Source organism: Mastigoproctus giganteus, chromosome 1 (assembly GCF_048544385.1).
Source record: "Mastigoproctus giganteus isolate SK-2022 chromosome 1, ASM4854438v1, whole genome shotgun sequence".
NCBI lineage: Eukaryota > Metazoa > Arthropoda > Arachnida > Uropygi > Thelyphonidae > Mastigoproctus > Mastigoproctus giganteus.
This window is the reverse complement of record NC_143575.1, coordinates 69,604,857-69,623,482: the sequence shown is the minus strand read 5'-3', so window position 1 is coordinate 69,623,482 and position 18,626 is coordinate 69,604,857. Positions and strand designations below refer to the sequence as shown.

Below are 18,626 nucleotides of genomic sequence, written 5' to 3'. Positions count from 1 at the left end.
TAGCGTTGGAACATCTAAATTTTCTTGTACTGTATGTGCATTTATTACCTTGACGAGACTGATCAAGTAGTTTTTTAGAACTTGGGCCCCTGTCCGGTAAAAGGCTTCAACTCCTGCGGTGATTCTTATACCCATAGGAATCACTGGCTTATAATAATTAGAATAACATCAACAACAAAAAGCTTTAAGAACATCGGCCTGTGTCATTAAGTGATGTAGTCGTATTGAGATGGGTGAAATTGTGCAAATTCTCGAAATTTTACATAGTTATCAACAGATGATACACAAATGTAATTTAATTTTTCAGTTATATTTCTTATATCATATTTTGCTCCATCTCCTACTGCGTTTATATTTAATCTCAGATTGCGGTTGAACTTCTTACTGCTAGGATAATGTTTTTGAGTAATACTGTTCTTTTAGATAATATCTTCTTACATTTGTTGTAGTTGATGAGAGACGGGATATGTACATCAGATAGTTTATTGAAGTCCGTTGCTGATAACATTGAATCAGTGTGCTGTTAGAAAGAGTCGTCAGTTTGATATAAAACTTTACCAACTCGTTTTAACGGTTGTCCAAATTCATGGCTATTATTGGAAGTCCGCCACCTGGATAACTGCCAGAACGGAATTTTTTTATATTATTATTATTTATTTTTTTTTTATTATTATCTCCCCTCCCCCAGAGTTTCTCTGTGAATTCAGAAAACCTTCGTGCAGAAATGTGTGGAATTATTACGTGGTCGTAGTTCCATGTTTTACTAGAGTCAGTTTGTTATATGCTGAATCTTTCTTTACAGTGATAGGATTTTCTTTGTTGGAAAGTTGCATTACATATTTATTTATTTATTTATTATTTATTTTTTGTTTTAATCATACAGGTAAATTTCTTCAGATGATAATTTACAGATGAAACGAAGCTAGCAGAATTATTTGCTGCTTTATTTATTTATTTTCCTATAGGGAAGAGGGAGCTATGCTTGTAAACCCCCTCCCCCGAAAATATATTTTGTTATAATTTTTGCGTACACCAGTGTTTCTCAATCTTTTTACTCTCGTGGCACATTTTCCAAAGAAGAAAAATTTCGCGGCACACCTACGTAGTCATAGAAGAAGAAATTTCTAAATTTCGCGGCACACTTGGAAAATTTTGCGGCACACTAATGTGACGCGGCACACCCTTTGAGAAACACTGGCGTACACATTGCATTGTATTCTAATGTAGTACGAATGGAATGAAGATATGTTACATTAGTTATTATTATAGATGTCTGATTAATTTTAATGGATCTTTTTTAATCTGTATGATCTGTTGCCAGTTTTAATTCAATACTTAACTTTTAAATTCTTTTTCGCGTTACTTAATAACATTCTTTAGTAGTGAGATTCTTAAATTGGTTCCCGTGCTCTTTGTAGTAGTACAGTAATCCCTGTACTACTACAAAGTTCCTGAAAAGTACCACTTTTGGCAAGGAAAAGTTCCCACATATAAAGGGGGGGATAGGGAAAACTATTATGCCATTAAAATATATGTGGGGGGGGGGAATACGATAAACTTCATTTTCTTTTTATACATCAAGAAAACAGTGACCAGGTTGACAATACAATAAGAACAAATATAAAAACAAGATGGTGGAACAGGATATATATACATGCTCGCAAAATGCTGATATCTCCTAAATTGTACGTTCATTTGATGCAGCGAAACACGGTTCCTCTCACGCTTCTCAATATTCAAAGTATTGCGAAAACAAGTCCCAAATACAGCCGTCAAAAACACGAAAATCTGTAGAGGAGTGACGCGTTCACGTGTAACTCTCTGTACAGTCGAACCTCTCAAATCCCCAACGCCGAATATGATGATCCTTTCCAGATATTGGAATTTTCCTGATTTCGAGTACTCATAAAAAGCCACGAAGAATATTTCATTTTTATACTTTAACTGATTATATACGTACTGCTATACAATTTATCCTCTCCCCCCCCCCCCTAAGAAAGATAAACTACAGTAGACGTTGTTTGTGTGAAAGTTTATCGGCGCAAAGCTACTGTGGTCATATTGTGCCTAACATATGATTTGAAATTTGACAGGATTTATTTTAACCATTATAAACCGTTAATGCAACTGTTTATTGTGACAGTTTGACTTAACTGCATTGTCACAATTATAGCTAGAGATGGCGATACAAATAGTGGTTTTAGGAGAATAATGTATTGTACCTGCTGATCCGAATCCAGCTAAACACCTCTGGGATATTTTATAATAACAATTGGCAGCCGGAACAAGAGATTCCATATCAACCAGAGAATTATTTGCAACCTTACACAAAGAGTCGAGTAAGCTTCCAGTCTCTTCATACTAAAAGGTGTCCCACACACACACACACTAGCTTATTTGTATTCTTGGTTACATAATATTTATAAGTTATAAGGTAATGCATGATTAATGAATTCACTTATATGCTGCCCAGGTTTGCATTTCCTTGTCGTAGCATAGCCCATCGCCGCTTACGGTCTCTTTGTTAATTATTTCTTTACAGATGTGCCAACCATTGGTTACCTCCTCCATGCTCACCACTTAAATTTGATGTACTTGAGCAAACAGTGGGCTACATCCAGAGTGACAAATGCAATCTTCTGCGCTTCATTTCAGATGACAACATGTTTCAGATAACCACTGTTATTACCGGAGTTGTGTCAATGACGATGGTAGCAAGGTCCCGGCTTTAACTCCACACTTGAATGGTCACGTCTGGCTCTTGGCAACTTATCCTTGTACGACTCTTAAGCTTATGGTTGGCCTTTAAGCGGACATGATTTCGATTTTCGCATTATTTTCTTAGTTTACTTCGCCTCAGAAATTCTCTTTTCGATTTTGCCATTTCCCTCACTGAAACATTGATGTTAGTAACAGTAGTAACATACATAAAGCATGTACCATAATGCAAAAGTTGATTTTTATTATTTATACAAAAAAGGGGAGGGAGCAAAAAAAGAAAATGAAGTTGTGGTAGCGCAGACAATCGGAAATTCAACACAGATATTATCATACTTAAAAAAAAGATGTGAAATTAGATTTACAGCAAAACGTCACCGATTGAGACCCTCTGTAATTCGAATTGCCTTATTTTTTTTTATGTATGTCTGTATATTATTTATGCCAAGCTTAATGATAGAGTTCCTAAATTTTTTCATAACAATTACAATATTAATTCGTATAATTAAGAAAAATCACAAGAAAAATTAAATGCAAATGAAAACATTATGGTTTTCATTGTTATATACGAGTATAATGCAATTATTTTGAATGAAGCAATGGGACTACGCTTAAGATTCACTATGGTCAGTGCTTTTGCACCATGTTTTGTTCGTAGTGAACTGTTCAAGTCGATAATTGACATCGTTTTAATTGTATCTCATATATTGTGAATCAACCGTCACGAGTTGCCGAGGTATTGCACTGCTTTGAATAAGTAACGCATCACCAGTGGAGAAGACAAATGTTACTTATTCTCGGCGGATATCACCACACAGATGGCACCGTTTCGAAGCTGTTGGCTTACTCATCGGTGGGTGGGCAAGATACCCTGTTGTTGCAATAGTGACAACCCAGTTGTGAAGTACAAGTCCACAATATGAGAGATGCCTGATGGTGTGTAATAGTATAAACTAAGGCAATTATTTTGCATGAAGCAATGGGACTACGGTTAATATTCACTATTGAAATTTAAGAGGTTTAGCACTTTGTTTCATTCAAAGCAGTGCAATACCTTGGAAACTCGTTGTGAAGGTTGACCAAGCCAAGAAATTTTCTAAGCTTGGTGGATATGGTTGAGAATTGAGAAATAAAGAGGAAATTATTTTTTTCGTATATTTTTTAATCGCAGAACATTAGCGGACAACTATATCACGATTCTGTCAGCTAGTTGGTACTGCATTTTGCTTCTTTGGCACACATAGACCATGTATATGAAAGTGGATTGTTTCCGTTTATAAGTTGTAATATAACGCATTTTTCTGCACCGTGAAATTTTAAATTTTTAGTTAGTAATATTAACACCAACATCACATACTAATAAGACATGGTACATTCCACCCAATTGTACAAACCACTACAAATTCCCTTGGCTCATCAGATAGCTCAATAGAATCAGACTTCGATGGTATTGAGTTGATTATCCATTTCTCTTAGAAACGACACCAAGAACAGAATGTGCTCTCTGAAACACCTTATTCTCCAGATAGATTAGATTACTGGCAAACAGATAGAAGCTTTGCTGATAAATATAATGGACTCTGTGACCTTGCTAATTAAATGTGACAAACTGATGAGCTAGTTGTAGGATCGAGCTCAGTTCCCTTCGTATTAACAGAAACTTAAGGCAATTTCGAACATCTCGGCAAAGTATTGGAGGTATAGAAAGCTTAAACAATTGGTACAAAAGAGATGCTAGAAGCATTAATTTGAGCTAATGTTTAAAGCGCAATTGCTAGTTCTACAGACGTCATGTTAGTATTGAAATCAAGGGAATGCAATTTTCTCCGCGCTGCTATTTAAGCTAGCGTAATAGATGCTAAAGTAAATTACCTTGCGTGTGATTAGTGCTGACGACGTAAGGGTTGTTCCTCTGCCTAGAATTTTTCTTAAAATGAAACCAAATTGGATTTATTTGTGAAGAATATATAGCAATTAATAAATTAATTTCTTTATTTATTCAAAGAAATAAAGAAATGAAATAGTTAAAATAATTCCAATTCGTGTAAAGGCAGTCAAGATGTTTTCAGACCACTTTCATTCTGTAAAGCCGGGTACTTTGTTTCATCAGTTTAGTGATGCTAAAGTGTAGGATCACATTGATTATCTGAGGGGGTCTTGTGGTATGCCATAAAAAAAATCCTTAACCAATTAATGAATTTTTTTTAAATGTTAGCCTTACTTTTGGCTCGAGGTGAACTAAAGGTCAGGTTACATAAAAATATATATCCTGAGAAATAGTATAATTAGAAAAATATTTCGTTCTTGAAGGAGGAAGTTAATTTTTATATGCTTCATACTTGAAATTGAAAACTGGTCATACTTGTAATATAAATTATGTTACTAGTTTAACCAGTCACGTAACATTCGCATTTCATTGCTTATGTTGAAATGCTTGGTGTAGCCTGGAAGTGACCGCAAAAGTACAGTAGCACATGCATTTGAATTGACCATGCTTCAAATTCGCAATGAACCCCCAAACACGGCTAAGGGAATCTTGTTGCATGATTAGTTGTATGCTCCTCTGAACTTTGTTGTCGTTCCTGAGTCCAAACTGAAAATTTATTTTTTTGTCAGCTAAAGCCATAAGCCATCATACTGCATTTGACGGAATGATTCTTGCGTGTATTTATGTTCTCCCATTCAAATCCAGCCGTTGCATAACCTTAAACACTTCTTTGTACTCACTGTTGAAATGGGTAATATGGACAATAACATTCTCTCTGACAAGGCAACAGCCAGAAGAGAAAAGACTCGCCAGTATAGTGAATTTTTAGATGGGCAAATTCTTGGCTGTAGTTCTCTCAAGCAGCTCTGTGATCAAATCCGACGCAGTGAGCTACCACACTGTATTTTTGACTGAACCGTTGAATACGAATCTGTATAGATAATTATTTATTAATATGTGGTCCGTAGTACTCATCAAAGATCAGTAAACTGCTTCTATCAAAAAATAAATAAATGAATAAAATAATAATAAATAATGTAAATAAAATTATAATAAAATAAAATTTTATATATATATATATATATATAAAAACACTATTAATGCTGGCTCTGTAAGACACAGTTAACATCAGAGAGGATACAAGAGCATTATCGTATTTAGGTGATACCGTTGATCACTAGGCTATATCATAATTCACATTTCGTTGAGTATAATTATTTATTATTATTTTTTTGCTTAACGTACTTTCAACTCTCTTCATTCAATTTTTACGTGCTGATTACCTTGTTAACTCTTTTAAATTATCATTTTCCATGTTGCTGTACTAGGGCATGTTATTGTTTTTGTTGTCTGTGCACGATCATCGATTTCCTGTATTCACTTAACCCTGATCCGGTGCTACTTTTCCCAACCTGTAAATTTTAAGATATGCTGCACATTCGTATTAAGTAGTTTCATTAGTCTGTTTGTGTTGTGTGTGACTTCAGTCTATATAACGAGCCTAGACACTAATATTATGAATTTAGAGGTGTGATACGTTTGTGTGATGATGTGTGATAACGCTATGGAAGCTGACTTTCTGCTGTAAACATTCTTGCAGTAATTAACGCGTAGTTATGCACAACGGATCTGTACAGGAGGAATATACAGGGTATGTCAAAATTATGTTAATATTTATATGGAAAAAAACATTGTCAAAATTATGTTAACACTTATATGGAATGAACATTTGAATTTTATATTGCTTTTTATTATTTTTTTTTCAAGATATAATGGCAGATAATGTTGATAACAATAAATGTTTTTTCCATTTGAGTGTTAACATAATTTTGACATACCCTGTATAATTTTTCATACCATGGTCGAGTTGTTCGGTTTCTGGTAATAGTTGCATTGAGATTCGATTTCATCCCTCAAAACAAAGAACAAAAATTAAGAAAGAAATATATGGTGTTATTACACATCGATTAAATTAAAATTATTTACTTTTCTATCAGATGAATATTTAAGGTTGTCATAAGTTGTATATGAGTATGTATTATACCCTTGAAAGCTTGGCTGCTTTTCAGGTTCACTGTGGAAATACAACATTTCGGGGATCCACAAGAGTGGATCCCCGAAATGACGTCTCACCTCTCACCTGAAATCACGTCTGTAGTTCCTTTGTTGCCCTTTTCTTCTGTTTTTATTTAATTTTTTTTTCCGTTTAAGTGATGTCTACATTCATCCGTGGGACGTCTTTCCGTATCGTTTCGTCTGAATTTAGAGAGCAATATTTCCATTAGAGCGGAGTTTTGCAGGTACTTCCTGTGGTTGGGTGTAGGCAGTTTCTAATTTTCTTTCCTTCAGTTGCTGCTGTTAATTAACAACAGAAAACTGAAAGGAACATAAGAGAACAGTAGTTCTTCGCAAACATAATACTTGTTGTAGTTTTTTGGAATATTTTCATATGTTTGGACTGAATAATTAATTTAATTATTATACAGCAAAACATCTTCAATTTTCTGGTTACCGAACATTTAGCTCAAAAGAATCATAGCATAATTATGCTTGTAAATTGCGTGTGTTCTCTGGTCGGCTTTTTTAGTTGCAAGGAAAAACACAGGAGTTTTTGGATGGGGAAAAACTGTTTTTGTCCATGACTGATCAGTATGGCCACAGTGGAAAAAAATAAGGGGGGGGGGGAGACGCTAAAAATTCGTCCTCATTGACGGGACTCGAATCCAAGAGTTTTCTACAAGATGGTGTAACTACTGGCCTACTTGTAGAACAGACTACCTGACCCCACAATATGCTATTTACAGGCACGATATATTGAGGACTCATGATCTTTCCTCGGCAAAAGTTTAAAACAACTGAGGTTTTATTTTATTCGGCTTTTGATATTCACTTCATTAGTGAATTTCAAGGACCGCGCTTGCAAACATTAAGAATTCGACTGTTAAACACGCTCGCTCGCGCGCACGCACAGAATGAAAGATGTGAACAATTTTTCTTCTGACGTGTTTCATTCTAGCACAGTCGATATAACCGAACCCTCCGTTTGCAAAGACCTGAGTTCTAATTTCATCAACGATCCCAGCAACCTTTTTATGTTTTCCAGACAGTGCAGAAATTAAGAGCTCCCCTTAAAAGTTGCTTTTATACTCCACAGAAGAGCAAACGTATTGACAATTACACATTTCTGCTACAGGTCTGGAGAATGGGCAGTGAAATCGCCATCTGTTTTTTAGAGGATGACTCAGTAAACTGATTCACTGACCAGTGACTGATATACTAACCAGTATAAACTAGTTAGTTTTATTACATTTCGAAATCTCACTGAAGTATTATATTCGATTTTAAATATGGGTATTATTAGATTGTACTTTAATAAAGGAATATCGACCTACCAGTCGATCATTTTTTTGTTTTGATTCTGTTCCTCCCTCGTGTGTGTGTGTGTGTGTGTGTGTGTGTGTGTGTGTGTGTGTGTTGGAAGTGCCAATCCTGGAGATAAGCAACACGAATAGGAACTGCTCATGGATATCTTTTTTATTTTCTCACTCTCTCTCTCCAGCAGATAGAAATTAAACTACTATAGTAGTGCAAAAGTGAGATGTTAGAGTAATCCCGCTATTGGTTTGTGGCAGTGTAGTCTTAAACAGAAGTTTACATTATGTATTATTATTCCTTTGTTCAGCTCTTTCAGCCTCTAGACTGAGATTCCGAGATGTTTCTCTTGCAACGGCTTCGATTTTTCTTCTTTTAAGATATTCGGCTAACAGAGCTCCCCCCCCCCCCTCTTATCTGGCTGTCATAAACTGCGTGTTTGCTTTGCGTGCGGCTCTCGCATCATGTATTCGTTGAAAGGGATGCATGAGAACGGAAAAGCACCAAACTTCATGAGGTATCTTGAATCGTGCCAGAAATTATTGATGTTTTGTATTTCTTTTCCGAAACCTTGTGAGTTAATATAATTGCACGTTACAATGTTCTTACTATGTTGCAAATCCTAAATTACTGTGTTATCTTTTTTTTTATTTATTTATTTATTTTTTTTTTTTTTGCTTAGGTAAGTAACAAGATTCGAGTTTTCGTTGTGTTCTGTGGTCAGGTAACATTTATCTTTTACATTTCTAAATTTCCTTTCTTGTTGGTTTATACGTATCACATGTGGAGGATGAAAGTAAATTTGTTTTAATTGTATGTCACACACGCACCTATATAAAATAAGAAGTAGGGAATCGCATTAAGCTTTTAGCAGACCATTTGTTATCGCTTTCGAGTTGGAATAGACCTTTCTCACAATCTTTGTTTAGCGTTAAACTTGGTTATTATCAGTAATTTTTGCAGAAAAAATCACCTGGATATCCAGCCGTTCGAGGTAAGTCCCACTTATTTTAACATACATTATTCATTATTAAGAATCAATTATAACACTTGTATTATTCAGAAACTAATTAAGCGTAATGTTCGATGCGAATTAGTTTTTAAAATGTAATGTGAGAAGAACAGGATTCTTAACTATATTTCCACTCTATAATCATATATTTTCAGTGGTCATTTTCTGTGAATGGATCGCACGAAATGGAGTATAACGAATAAAATTATTAATATGCATAGTTGGAGAGCTTCGATAAAAATAATTTGTTGGATGTAATTATAATGCATTCTAATATAAGTTCTGTGGGCTTGGCTGTATATAGAGTAATTCATGGATTTTCAAGAAATAGGGAATTGGTGAAGAAAAACTGAAGCAAACAGGTCTAATAAATTTTTTTTTCCGATTTGGGCCGTCATTTATGATTAAATGACCTTAAAGATGCGTGAGGTTACTTTCTGGCGTGCATTGTATGGAAAATAAAAATGAAATTAGTAATATATAGAAACCTGTTTATTACACGTTATAAAACAAAGAATTAAAAGTGATACAATTATTTTTACACGCAGTTGTTGAACAGTTTCTGATACATCGTTTATTCGTCTCCAAATGTAAAAATCAAGGAGCGGGAAATCTTGGAAACCATTTCGATCATCCCCTTCTAACAGTCCGCTCACACTGACATCTCATATTCAGATGTGCTCTGACCGTCAGAAAAGAATGGAGTGGAGCGCCATTGTGTTAGAAACATATTCGTCTGCAGATGTCAGGAGGACCGGCCTCCGGAGGCGTAGGAAAGTCCTGAGAAAGTGGATTATGTGATTATCCTATGATGTGTCAGTACCTTTAATAACATAATTTATATGCATTTTATACTTAAGAAAACTTTTAATGTATATTTAAATATAACATAAATATATAATGCCTATCAAACGATGAACATAATTCTACTTTTATGTCCCAAAAAACTATGCATCTACATTAGAATTTCATTAGTGGATCTGGTGTTTTATGAATATTGTGTTTGGCCAAGTGAGAAAGGTCCCTTTGCTTGTACAATATGCTTGTCTTGAATTTATTGGGGACCCTTCTATCCATCCAATGGCTAGAAGCCAAGTGGTTTCTTATCATTATCATTTTCCCTTTATGCTTATTTCAGTCATTATTTGGGAGATGCTTATCTGCAGAAACAAAATAAAAAGTTTAAGACTGTTTTTCACCATCTCGACCAATCTAAATAGAGTAGGATCACGCTTCGTCACCGTTACGGTCTCGGAAGTGCCCGCCAACTATAAATTCGCGAACAACAAAGTTAAAGGTTTTTGGGAATGGCAGTGGGATTTACTTCTTAGCTTGCAAAATATTTTTGTATAATATATATTTTAGTAAAGCATAAAACTTACATATTGCCTGATCATTGATTCTGCCAACTGTACACTGAATAGAAATGGTGGTATAAACCACAAACTTTACAATCCACTATCTTGCTTTTATTAATTTATTGAATTCGAAAAGTTAATGTGGGGAAAAAAAAAAGTTCAAAAGTTAAACACTACGCTCGCTCGATAGTGGAAAAGTTGATACAGTGTTCAAAATTGGACTGAGGGCGCAAGGCGATACTTGGCATTTAGGAATAAAAGCTAAATATGTAAAGCAGAGCAGTGCAGCTTTAAGAGAGTTTTTTTCTGTAACAGCATCTGTAGAATCCTCTACTGTGTAATATTAAAAAAAAAAACAAAAAAATTCAATAAAGTATGATTGTTATTTCGAATAATACGATACAGTACAATTAGTTAGCAACAGTTTGATCACATTATGCACTCAGTAAGGGTTTCAAAGTCCTTATCAAAAAGTTAATAATAATAAATTGGTTACCTACCTGATCGACAGCGGTGCCTAACATGAAATCTTCAGAAAGCCTACGGGGAAAAGATCAGGAAGTTAAAGAAATGTGGCATGTGGAACAAGTAACGACCATCCTGATTACTGTGTCAACCATCGTCATGTTGCCAAAGACCCTACTACACAATAGCAATGACATCCAATAAGCTTGCCAGAGAACACCTACAAGGAATTTCAGAAAGTCGCAATCCTTGAACACCTGTAGGTTAGTCAGACAGTTATTAGACTAATCGTAACAATAACCGGACATAATAAAAACCCTGTGCACTTGGGAACCCAGTCATCGGGGAGTGGAATAATAATAAAAAATAGATATTAAACTATGTATACATAGGGTGTCCATAAAACTTCAACTACAATATGTACTTTTGAAATCGCCCCTATAATCGGGGGAGAACGTCCGGAAAGATGGCCTTGAGGCAAAGAAATATAAAAGCCTTTATCAAATGCACGGGAATGGGAATATTCCATGAACTGCTGTCCTGATTTTCCAGCTGTGAATAGGAATTTTCTATTCACAGGATTGGTCGTAATGTCATCCGCAGATTTTGATTTTATACGCCACTCAAAAAAGAACTCTGACTCAACATAACATTTAGTTTTTCAGTTCGCATGTTCAACACTAGTGTTGAACACGCGAACTGAAATATTTTGCATAATTTGCATGTTCAATACTAGTGCTATTCATTAAAGGAACTCTTAGGCTTGCATCATCAAAGCGTATACCACACATTGTAACCGCAAATAAGATTATGCGTCGAATTGATTTATTGACAGTGGAAATGTTACTTATTGACTGACAGTGCTCCCAGACCAGTGAATCTATGGAAAGGCACAGTTCCCTTAGATGCATATGGCATACAATTGGCAAGCAAAGTTAGTTGACCGCAGCCAAGTGGTCTATTTAAAAGTACTGAGTTATTCACGTTACATACATATTAAAATCTGTATAAAAGTACTGAGTTATGCGCGTAACATGCATAACGGAGTACTTTTCGGATCCACGAGATAATTTCGGGTAAATACGGTGAAATTCTTTTGGCTTCTACTTTCTAAAATCCTCTGACTCTGTGTGTCCATCTTCGAATATAAACAGAGAATTTATTTGATAATGGTAAAGTTTTTTTTTACACGTGATGGACGAAGTATTATAGTGTTAACTATAATAATGTGTAGTCAAAGCAGTTGTCCGTGATCCCCCGAAACAAAGTTTCAAAACGAATTAGAGAAATAAACAAATCAGCAAGTTGCAGAGATGCGAATCCCAAGGTTCTGCTTGTATGTATATATCCTTCATAGGCATATATGAGTTTGCACAAGTCTTGTGTTTATGCCTCTTTATAGATTTCCTCATTTATCACTTCATCCAAATCACAAAATGCAAGCGTTATTGATCCACTTGCTAAATGTGTGATGAAATGAATTATTATTAGTATTAATTCTATAAACTGTTACAGAGAAATGGCATAATGAAATCAGTTTTGTCGATTAAGTTTTCCACAGAAATACTAATTTTCTGAATTATATCATGCCCTGACCAGTGAATGTTATGCATCTAAAGCCGAGGGAGGTATGGATATAAATATACCTGTAACATGTTGGGCTGTACAGTAATACAAGTGATATTGGGATATGCAGTCTATATTTGTTACTGTTTCAATTATCGATTATTCATTTTTTAATATTTTAAAAGGAATAAAACATTACCAAATGCATAAGCCATTGTGCATCTTAATTATTTTCAAGAAGCCGCAGAACGGCAGTCTGGTATGTAGAATTTCTTCCCCACCCCCAACCTTATTAAGTTAATTATACAAAGGGTACTAGGAAAGTTTTGCAATATGACGCAACAATGAATCACAGGAAGCTGCTTGTTGCTGCATGTTGAGACATGTTCATACGTGCATAGTAGCCGCCGCGCCAAGTCGATGGGCTCAGTTATTCATTAGTAGTGAGAGTGTAAAGTGCTTGCGATGGCATCGTGGTCACGAAATGAGATAAGGACAGTTTTGCGGTATAATTTCGTGCGTGGTTGAACCATAGACCAGTGCTTAGAAGAAATGACTCTTGCACTAGATGATGATTGTCCACATCGTACAACGATATTCAGGTGGTATAGAGAATTCCAAAGGGGAAATTTCACTCTGGAGGATTCTGAGAGGCTGGGAAGACCACGAACGTCAGTTACGGAGGAAAACGTTACTGCTGTGAGGAAAATGCTTGACGAAAACAGGCGAGTGACCTACCAACAGATAGAGGACACTTTGGGCCTAAATGCACCAGCAATTCGTTCGATTCTGCAAGATCATTTGCACGTGAAGAAACTTTGTTCTCTCTGGGTGCCGCATCAACTGACTGAAGAGCAGATCACACGACGTGTGACTTGGTGCCGGGAGATGTTAAAAAGTTTGATAAAGGACAATCTCGGTATGTGAACAACATCGTGACAGGTGACGAGACTTGGCTGTACTATTACGATCTGCCGACCAAGGCTCAAAACAAAGTTTGGGTCTTTGATGATGACGACACACCCGTAATTGTCAGAAAATCCCGATCTGTAAAGAAGAAAATGATAGCTGTATTTTTCAAATCGAGTGGAATTGTGGAACGTGTCGTTTTGGACACGCTGAAGACAGTCACAGCTAAGTGGTATACTGAACAATGCGTGCCTAAAGTCATTGGATCTATGAAGAACCTGCGGCCAAAGTCAAGAATGGACACCTGGTACCTCCATCACGATAATGCTCTAGCTCACCGCGCCAAAGCCTGCACCGAATATTTGACCACGACAGGACTGAAACTTCTCGAGCACCCTCCCTACAGTCCAGACCTTGCTCCCTGCGACTTTGCACTGTTCCCGCATGTGAAAATGAAGCTAAAAGGGAGGCGGTTTTCCAGTGATGAGGACCTTCTACGGGCTTGGGACAACGAGTGTGCTTTACTCCCTAGTGAAACTTGGCAGAACTGGTTTAAAGATTGGTTTCGGAGGATGGAGAGGTGTATTGAATGTAGAGGAAATTACTTTGAAACAATTAAATAAACAAAGCTGTATTGCAAAACTTTCCTAGTACCCTTTGTATTGCAAGTATTGTATTATTATTATCAGAGGTATTGTTTCATAATATGTGGAAAACGTGTTACTTGCGAGCTATGAGTTAGATAGGCTTGCGCTAACCTGTTTAAATTCCCTGGGATATTTTTTACATTTTTTTAGACCAGTGGTTTTCTACCTATCTTTTAATAATGGCACCTTTAAATAATTTATTTTACTTTGTTTGTGGCACCCCTACTCAATTTTATGCCATATATATGTATATAGTGATTCACTACCAGTGCGACAAACTTTCAGGAGGTGTAGGTGGCACAAAGACGAATCGGAATCACATAGCATTGCAGGGTCCGAAATGCCTTCATGCGGTAGAGGACGTTGAACGGGAGGTCGCGTGAACAGCGATCCCGCTGGAAGTCAGCATGTGCGAACCGTTTCTGTTGAAGAAACCAAGTAGCAAAAGTCCTCCGGAGTGGATAATCCGCAGGCTCCAATGATTGGACGCGTTGCAGATGGTATGAACTCATTTGGTTTGTTGACAGTATCCTCCATACAGTGGCTTGGGAAATACTCAATCGTTGGCCTATCGCTCGACTACTCGTACTCAGATTGCCTTCTGCAAGACGTAGGACATTCTTCTCATTGTCTGGCGTCCTCGTCGTATGCTCTCGATTCATGGTACCTCTCGTGAAACAACCAGTCTTACGTAACCTTCTGTGCTCACGTGCGAAAATCGTATGATGAGGAGCACGCCTGTGCGGGATACGTTCCTGGTACAACCGCAGAGCGGCGCGCCCGTTACAGTCCGCAGCTCCATACGCGAGGTGCATGTCGGCCAGTTCAACGTTTGAATACTCGTCCATCCTACTGCCTCGGGAACCGGTTCGCAAATGCTGACTTCCAGCGGGATCGCTGTTCACGTGACCTCCCGTTCAACGTCCTCTACCGCATGACAAAGGCATTTCGGACTCTGCAATGCTATGTGATTCCGATTCGTCTTTGTGCCCCCTACACCTCCTGCAAGTTTGTCGCACTGGTAGTGAAACACCCTCTGTGTGTGTGTGTGTGTGTGTGTGTGTGTGTATATATATATATATATATAGGCAGAAAATTGAGTAGGGGTGCCACATATTTCTAATATTATATATATATATATATATATATAATATTAGAAAACGTTATATGATAGTTATTATAATAATATAATTATAATGATGTATTTTTGTAATGAAATAAATATTTAAAAATAGGTTTAAGTAACGTAAACCGAAATTACTTGGCACGGCTAGAATGTTGTTGCGGCACCCCGGTTGAAAACCATCGTTCTAGACCCTTGGAGACATTATTATCAAAGAAGAACTGATTAGTCTGTTGCATAATTATCAATAACTGCTTTTTATCTCCAATTTAATAGTTTCCCTCCCTTCAATCTTCCTTGGCAGACATTCGAGTTGTGTTTGGGGCTACGAAGTTGCATTTCAGATCATGGTTAGTTCCATGATTTTTCTATTTTTAAGGCGGTATGCGCAAATCAGTCTGAGTTCTAATCTTCCCAAAGATTCGGGTATGTATTGAAGGATTACCTTTTCAATCTCAGATGCAGTTGGTCTATCTAAGTTAAGGGACTAGGTCCCCCGAAATATTTTAAGTTTTTCAGTCTGCACAACATTGGAAACTACCTCTGAGCACACATTTGTATAGACGTAATAATACTACATGTTAACGTTCCCATCCATGTACAGTGGCACATTGTGACCCCAAAATAGTCGATGTGCAAAGAAACCTCTGAACTTATCGGAAATGCATATCATAACGACACGATATCTCTTGAATAATGTCACATGGCTTTGTTACTTTTGTTAATTATCTAAAATCATCTTACTGGGAAGTGCATTTAGAATCACTTGGACAAAAAAGTATTGAAGCTTTTATCGTGTAATGTTGTAATTTTGTTTACCGTTATTAAACTGCTTTCGCATTTTTAATTTGATTTCTCTTTTACTTCAGCTGATATAACTTCAGTTCTCAGCATTAATGAGCCTCCTTGGCTAATCAATATTAATAATTTGGGGGTAAACCTCCTTGTTATTGGACTAGCAGTGGCTTTGTGTTAGTGACTAGCAGTCACCCGGAAACTGCAAGTTGTGCTCGTTATTAGTAAAACGCAGCTTTCCTGTGAAAACGGTTTATCGTCACCCGTTTGGAAAAGCCGGAGTGCGATTGCTGTTTTTCAAAACTTAGTACGTCAGGACTAAAGGAATTTCAGGTTCTTTCCATCTTTAAGCTCTCATTTTTTATCCTATTTTTTTTTTTTTTTTTTTTTTTTTTAATGAAAACCCCAAACACGAGAGGTATCAGAACCTATAGTATTTAGTACCGTGCATGGGTTGGAGGTTGGGAATACGAAAGAAGATATTTGTTGATTTTTGACTTGAAGAACTTCTGTAGACTAATTTTCAGTCTACAGAATGAAGACTGAAATACATATGAAGGAAGCTTGTTCCATAAAACGGCAGTTGAATGAATAAACGAGAAAGATGAAAAATTGGTTCTGTGAGTTTCAAGTTGGACAGTAAATGGATATTGGCTGGTGGGGGCGCGTGTTCGGACTGTTTTGAAAGAGAGAGCGGGAATTATAGAAGCCAATTTAGAACAGTGTCCATGGAAGTATCTGGAGAAAAGGCACACAGCAAAAACAGTACGTCTATGAGATAGCGAGTGGAGAGAGAAACTCTGTTAGAAATTAGTCATTAATTAACCTAACTGCCCTCTTCTGAATGGAATCGAGAAGCCTGAGAGAGGTTTTGCGGGCACCGCCCCAAATGTGGGAACAATATTCCGTGGTAGGGCGGATTTGCGACTTGTACAGAGTGAACAGCTGTTTGGAAGAAAAGTAACACCGAGAGCGAAAGAGAAAACCAAGTTTTATAGATGCAGAGGAAGCAATATTTCTAATGTGCTTGTGCCAAATTAGAAGTCAGGGTAATACCCCAAAGAGATATATCATCTTGCCTAGAAATTGGCGTGTCACCAAAGATAAGCATAGGAGCAGAAGACTTCTTTTTACGATATATAAGACAAGACTGAGATTTAGAAGGGCTGAAATCAACTAAGTTCTCTTTTTCCCACTGGAGAATTACCTGGAGCCATTTAAGGAATTCGTAGCTGATATTCCAGAAGTTGAAGCTGATTGAGCAGATCAAGATTTCTCAAACTGGAAAGTGGAAGGTCATTAATATACAAGAGGAAAAGAGTGGGGGAAAGAACTGAACCTTGGGGAACACCAGCATTAGTGGAGAAGTTAGAAGACAGAGAGCAATCTACCATCACCCTCAGCGAGCGATCAGAGAGAAAACTGGATAACCAATTCCAAAAAAACAGTTGGAAAACCATAAGATGGAAGCTTGTTTAGAAGACCTTTATGCCAAACACGATTGAAAGCCTTAGAGATTTCAGGAGCAACTGTTTGTGTTTCACCGAACCTTTCCATTGAATTTGTCCATAAATGGGTAACATAGACCAGAATATCACCAGTGGATCGACATTGACGGAATCCATACTGGCGATCATTGATCAGATAGAAGGTTTCTAGATAGTTTAAGAGTTGGCGGTTAATTGATTTCTCCATTACTTTAGAAAGAGCAGAAGTAATTGCAATGGGACGATTATTCGATGGGAGGGATTTGTCACCCTTTTTAGTAACTGGCTGTATATGAGAAAATTTCCAAGCAGAAGGAAAAACACCTTTGGAATAAGAAAGTGAAAAAAGGCGAAAAAGAACAGATGAAAGTTCTGGAGCACAGGTTTTGGGAACAAGCGGAGAAATAACATCAGAACCTGGAGCTTTCTTAGCATCAAGATTTGTCAAAATCCTTCTAACATCTTTTTGATGGAAGACAACAGGAGTCATTGAATGGAGGTGTTTTACCAAGATCATTAATACAGGAGTTGGAAGAAAAATGGAATGCTAGCAGGTCAGTTTTATCCTTGGCTGAAGTGACAATAGAACCTTCAGGTTCAACATAGGTGGGGGCAGGGACGGGCAATAGTTGCGGCCAATAGCTTTGGCAATAGACCAGAATGCTTGCGTACCATTAGGGCAAGAAGAAGGTTTTCTACTCTTAGCATGTTCAAAATCTATTTTGGACTGATTAATAACTGCTTTACACTTTGGTGTAAGCAGAAAATGAAACTGAAGAATTAGAAACAAGCCAATTACGACGTGCAACATTCTTCTCTTGAACAGCCTTAGCACATTTATTAGAAAACCAAGGTTTAGATTAAGGACGAGATTTTAAATTGGAGTGTTGAATAAAGGGTTCCATTCCTACAATAATAATTTCACTGACACAGAAGTTTTGAAACAGTAATCCGACTAAGGAAAAGAAGAAAAAAAAAAAAAAAAAAATCTCACAGGTCATCCCATTTTGCATTCTTGTAATGTCAAACAACATGAGGTTGGGAATAGCCATGAGATAAAGGCTCCATTGGAAAATCACCAAGTTGTGATCTGAGGTGGCTAAAGGACCACTCCCTTCGACCGTGTACGTAGAAGGGTTGTTTGTGAGAAAAATATCAAGCGTATTGGCTGTAGGATTGTCCTGTAT

The 18,626-nt window shown here is 36.8% G+C and overlaps 1 protein-coding gene across 1 annotated transcript in view; it reads left to right on the top strand.

Moving 5' to 3' along the window:
• LOC150090877 (CUGBP Elav-like family member 4) overlaps positions 1-18,626 on the top strand; it is a 358,549-nt gene that overhangs the window by 316,687 nt on the left and 23,236 nt on the right. Inside the window, exon 3 of the mRNA XM_090375848.1 lies at positions 8,760-8,801. Within this exon, the coding sequence (XP_090231974.1) occupies positions 8,760-8,801 (42 nt within the window). The remainder of the gene's footprint in view (positions 1-8,759; positions 8,802-18,626) is intronic.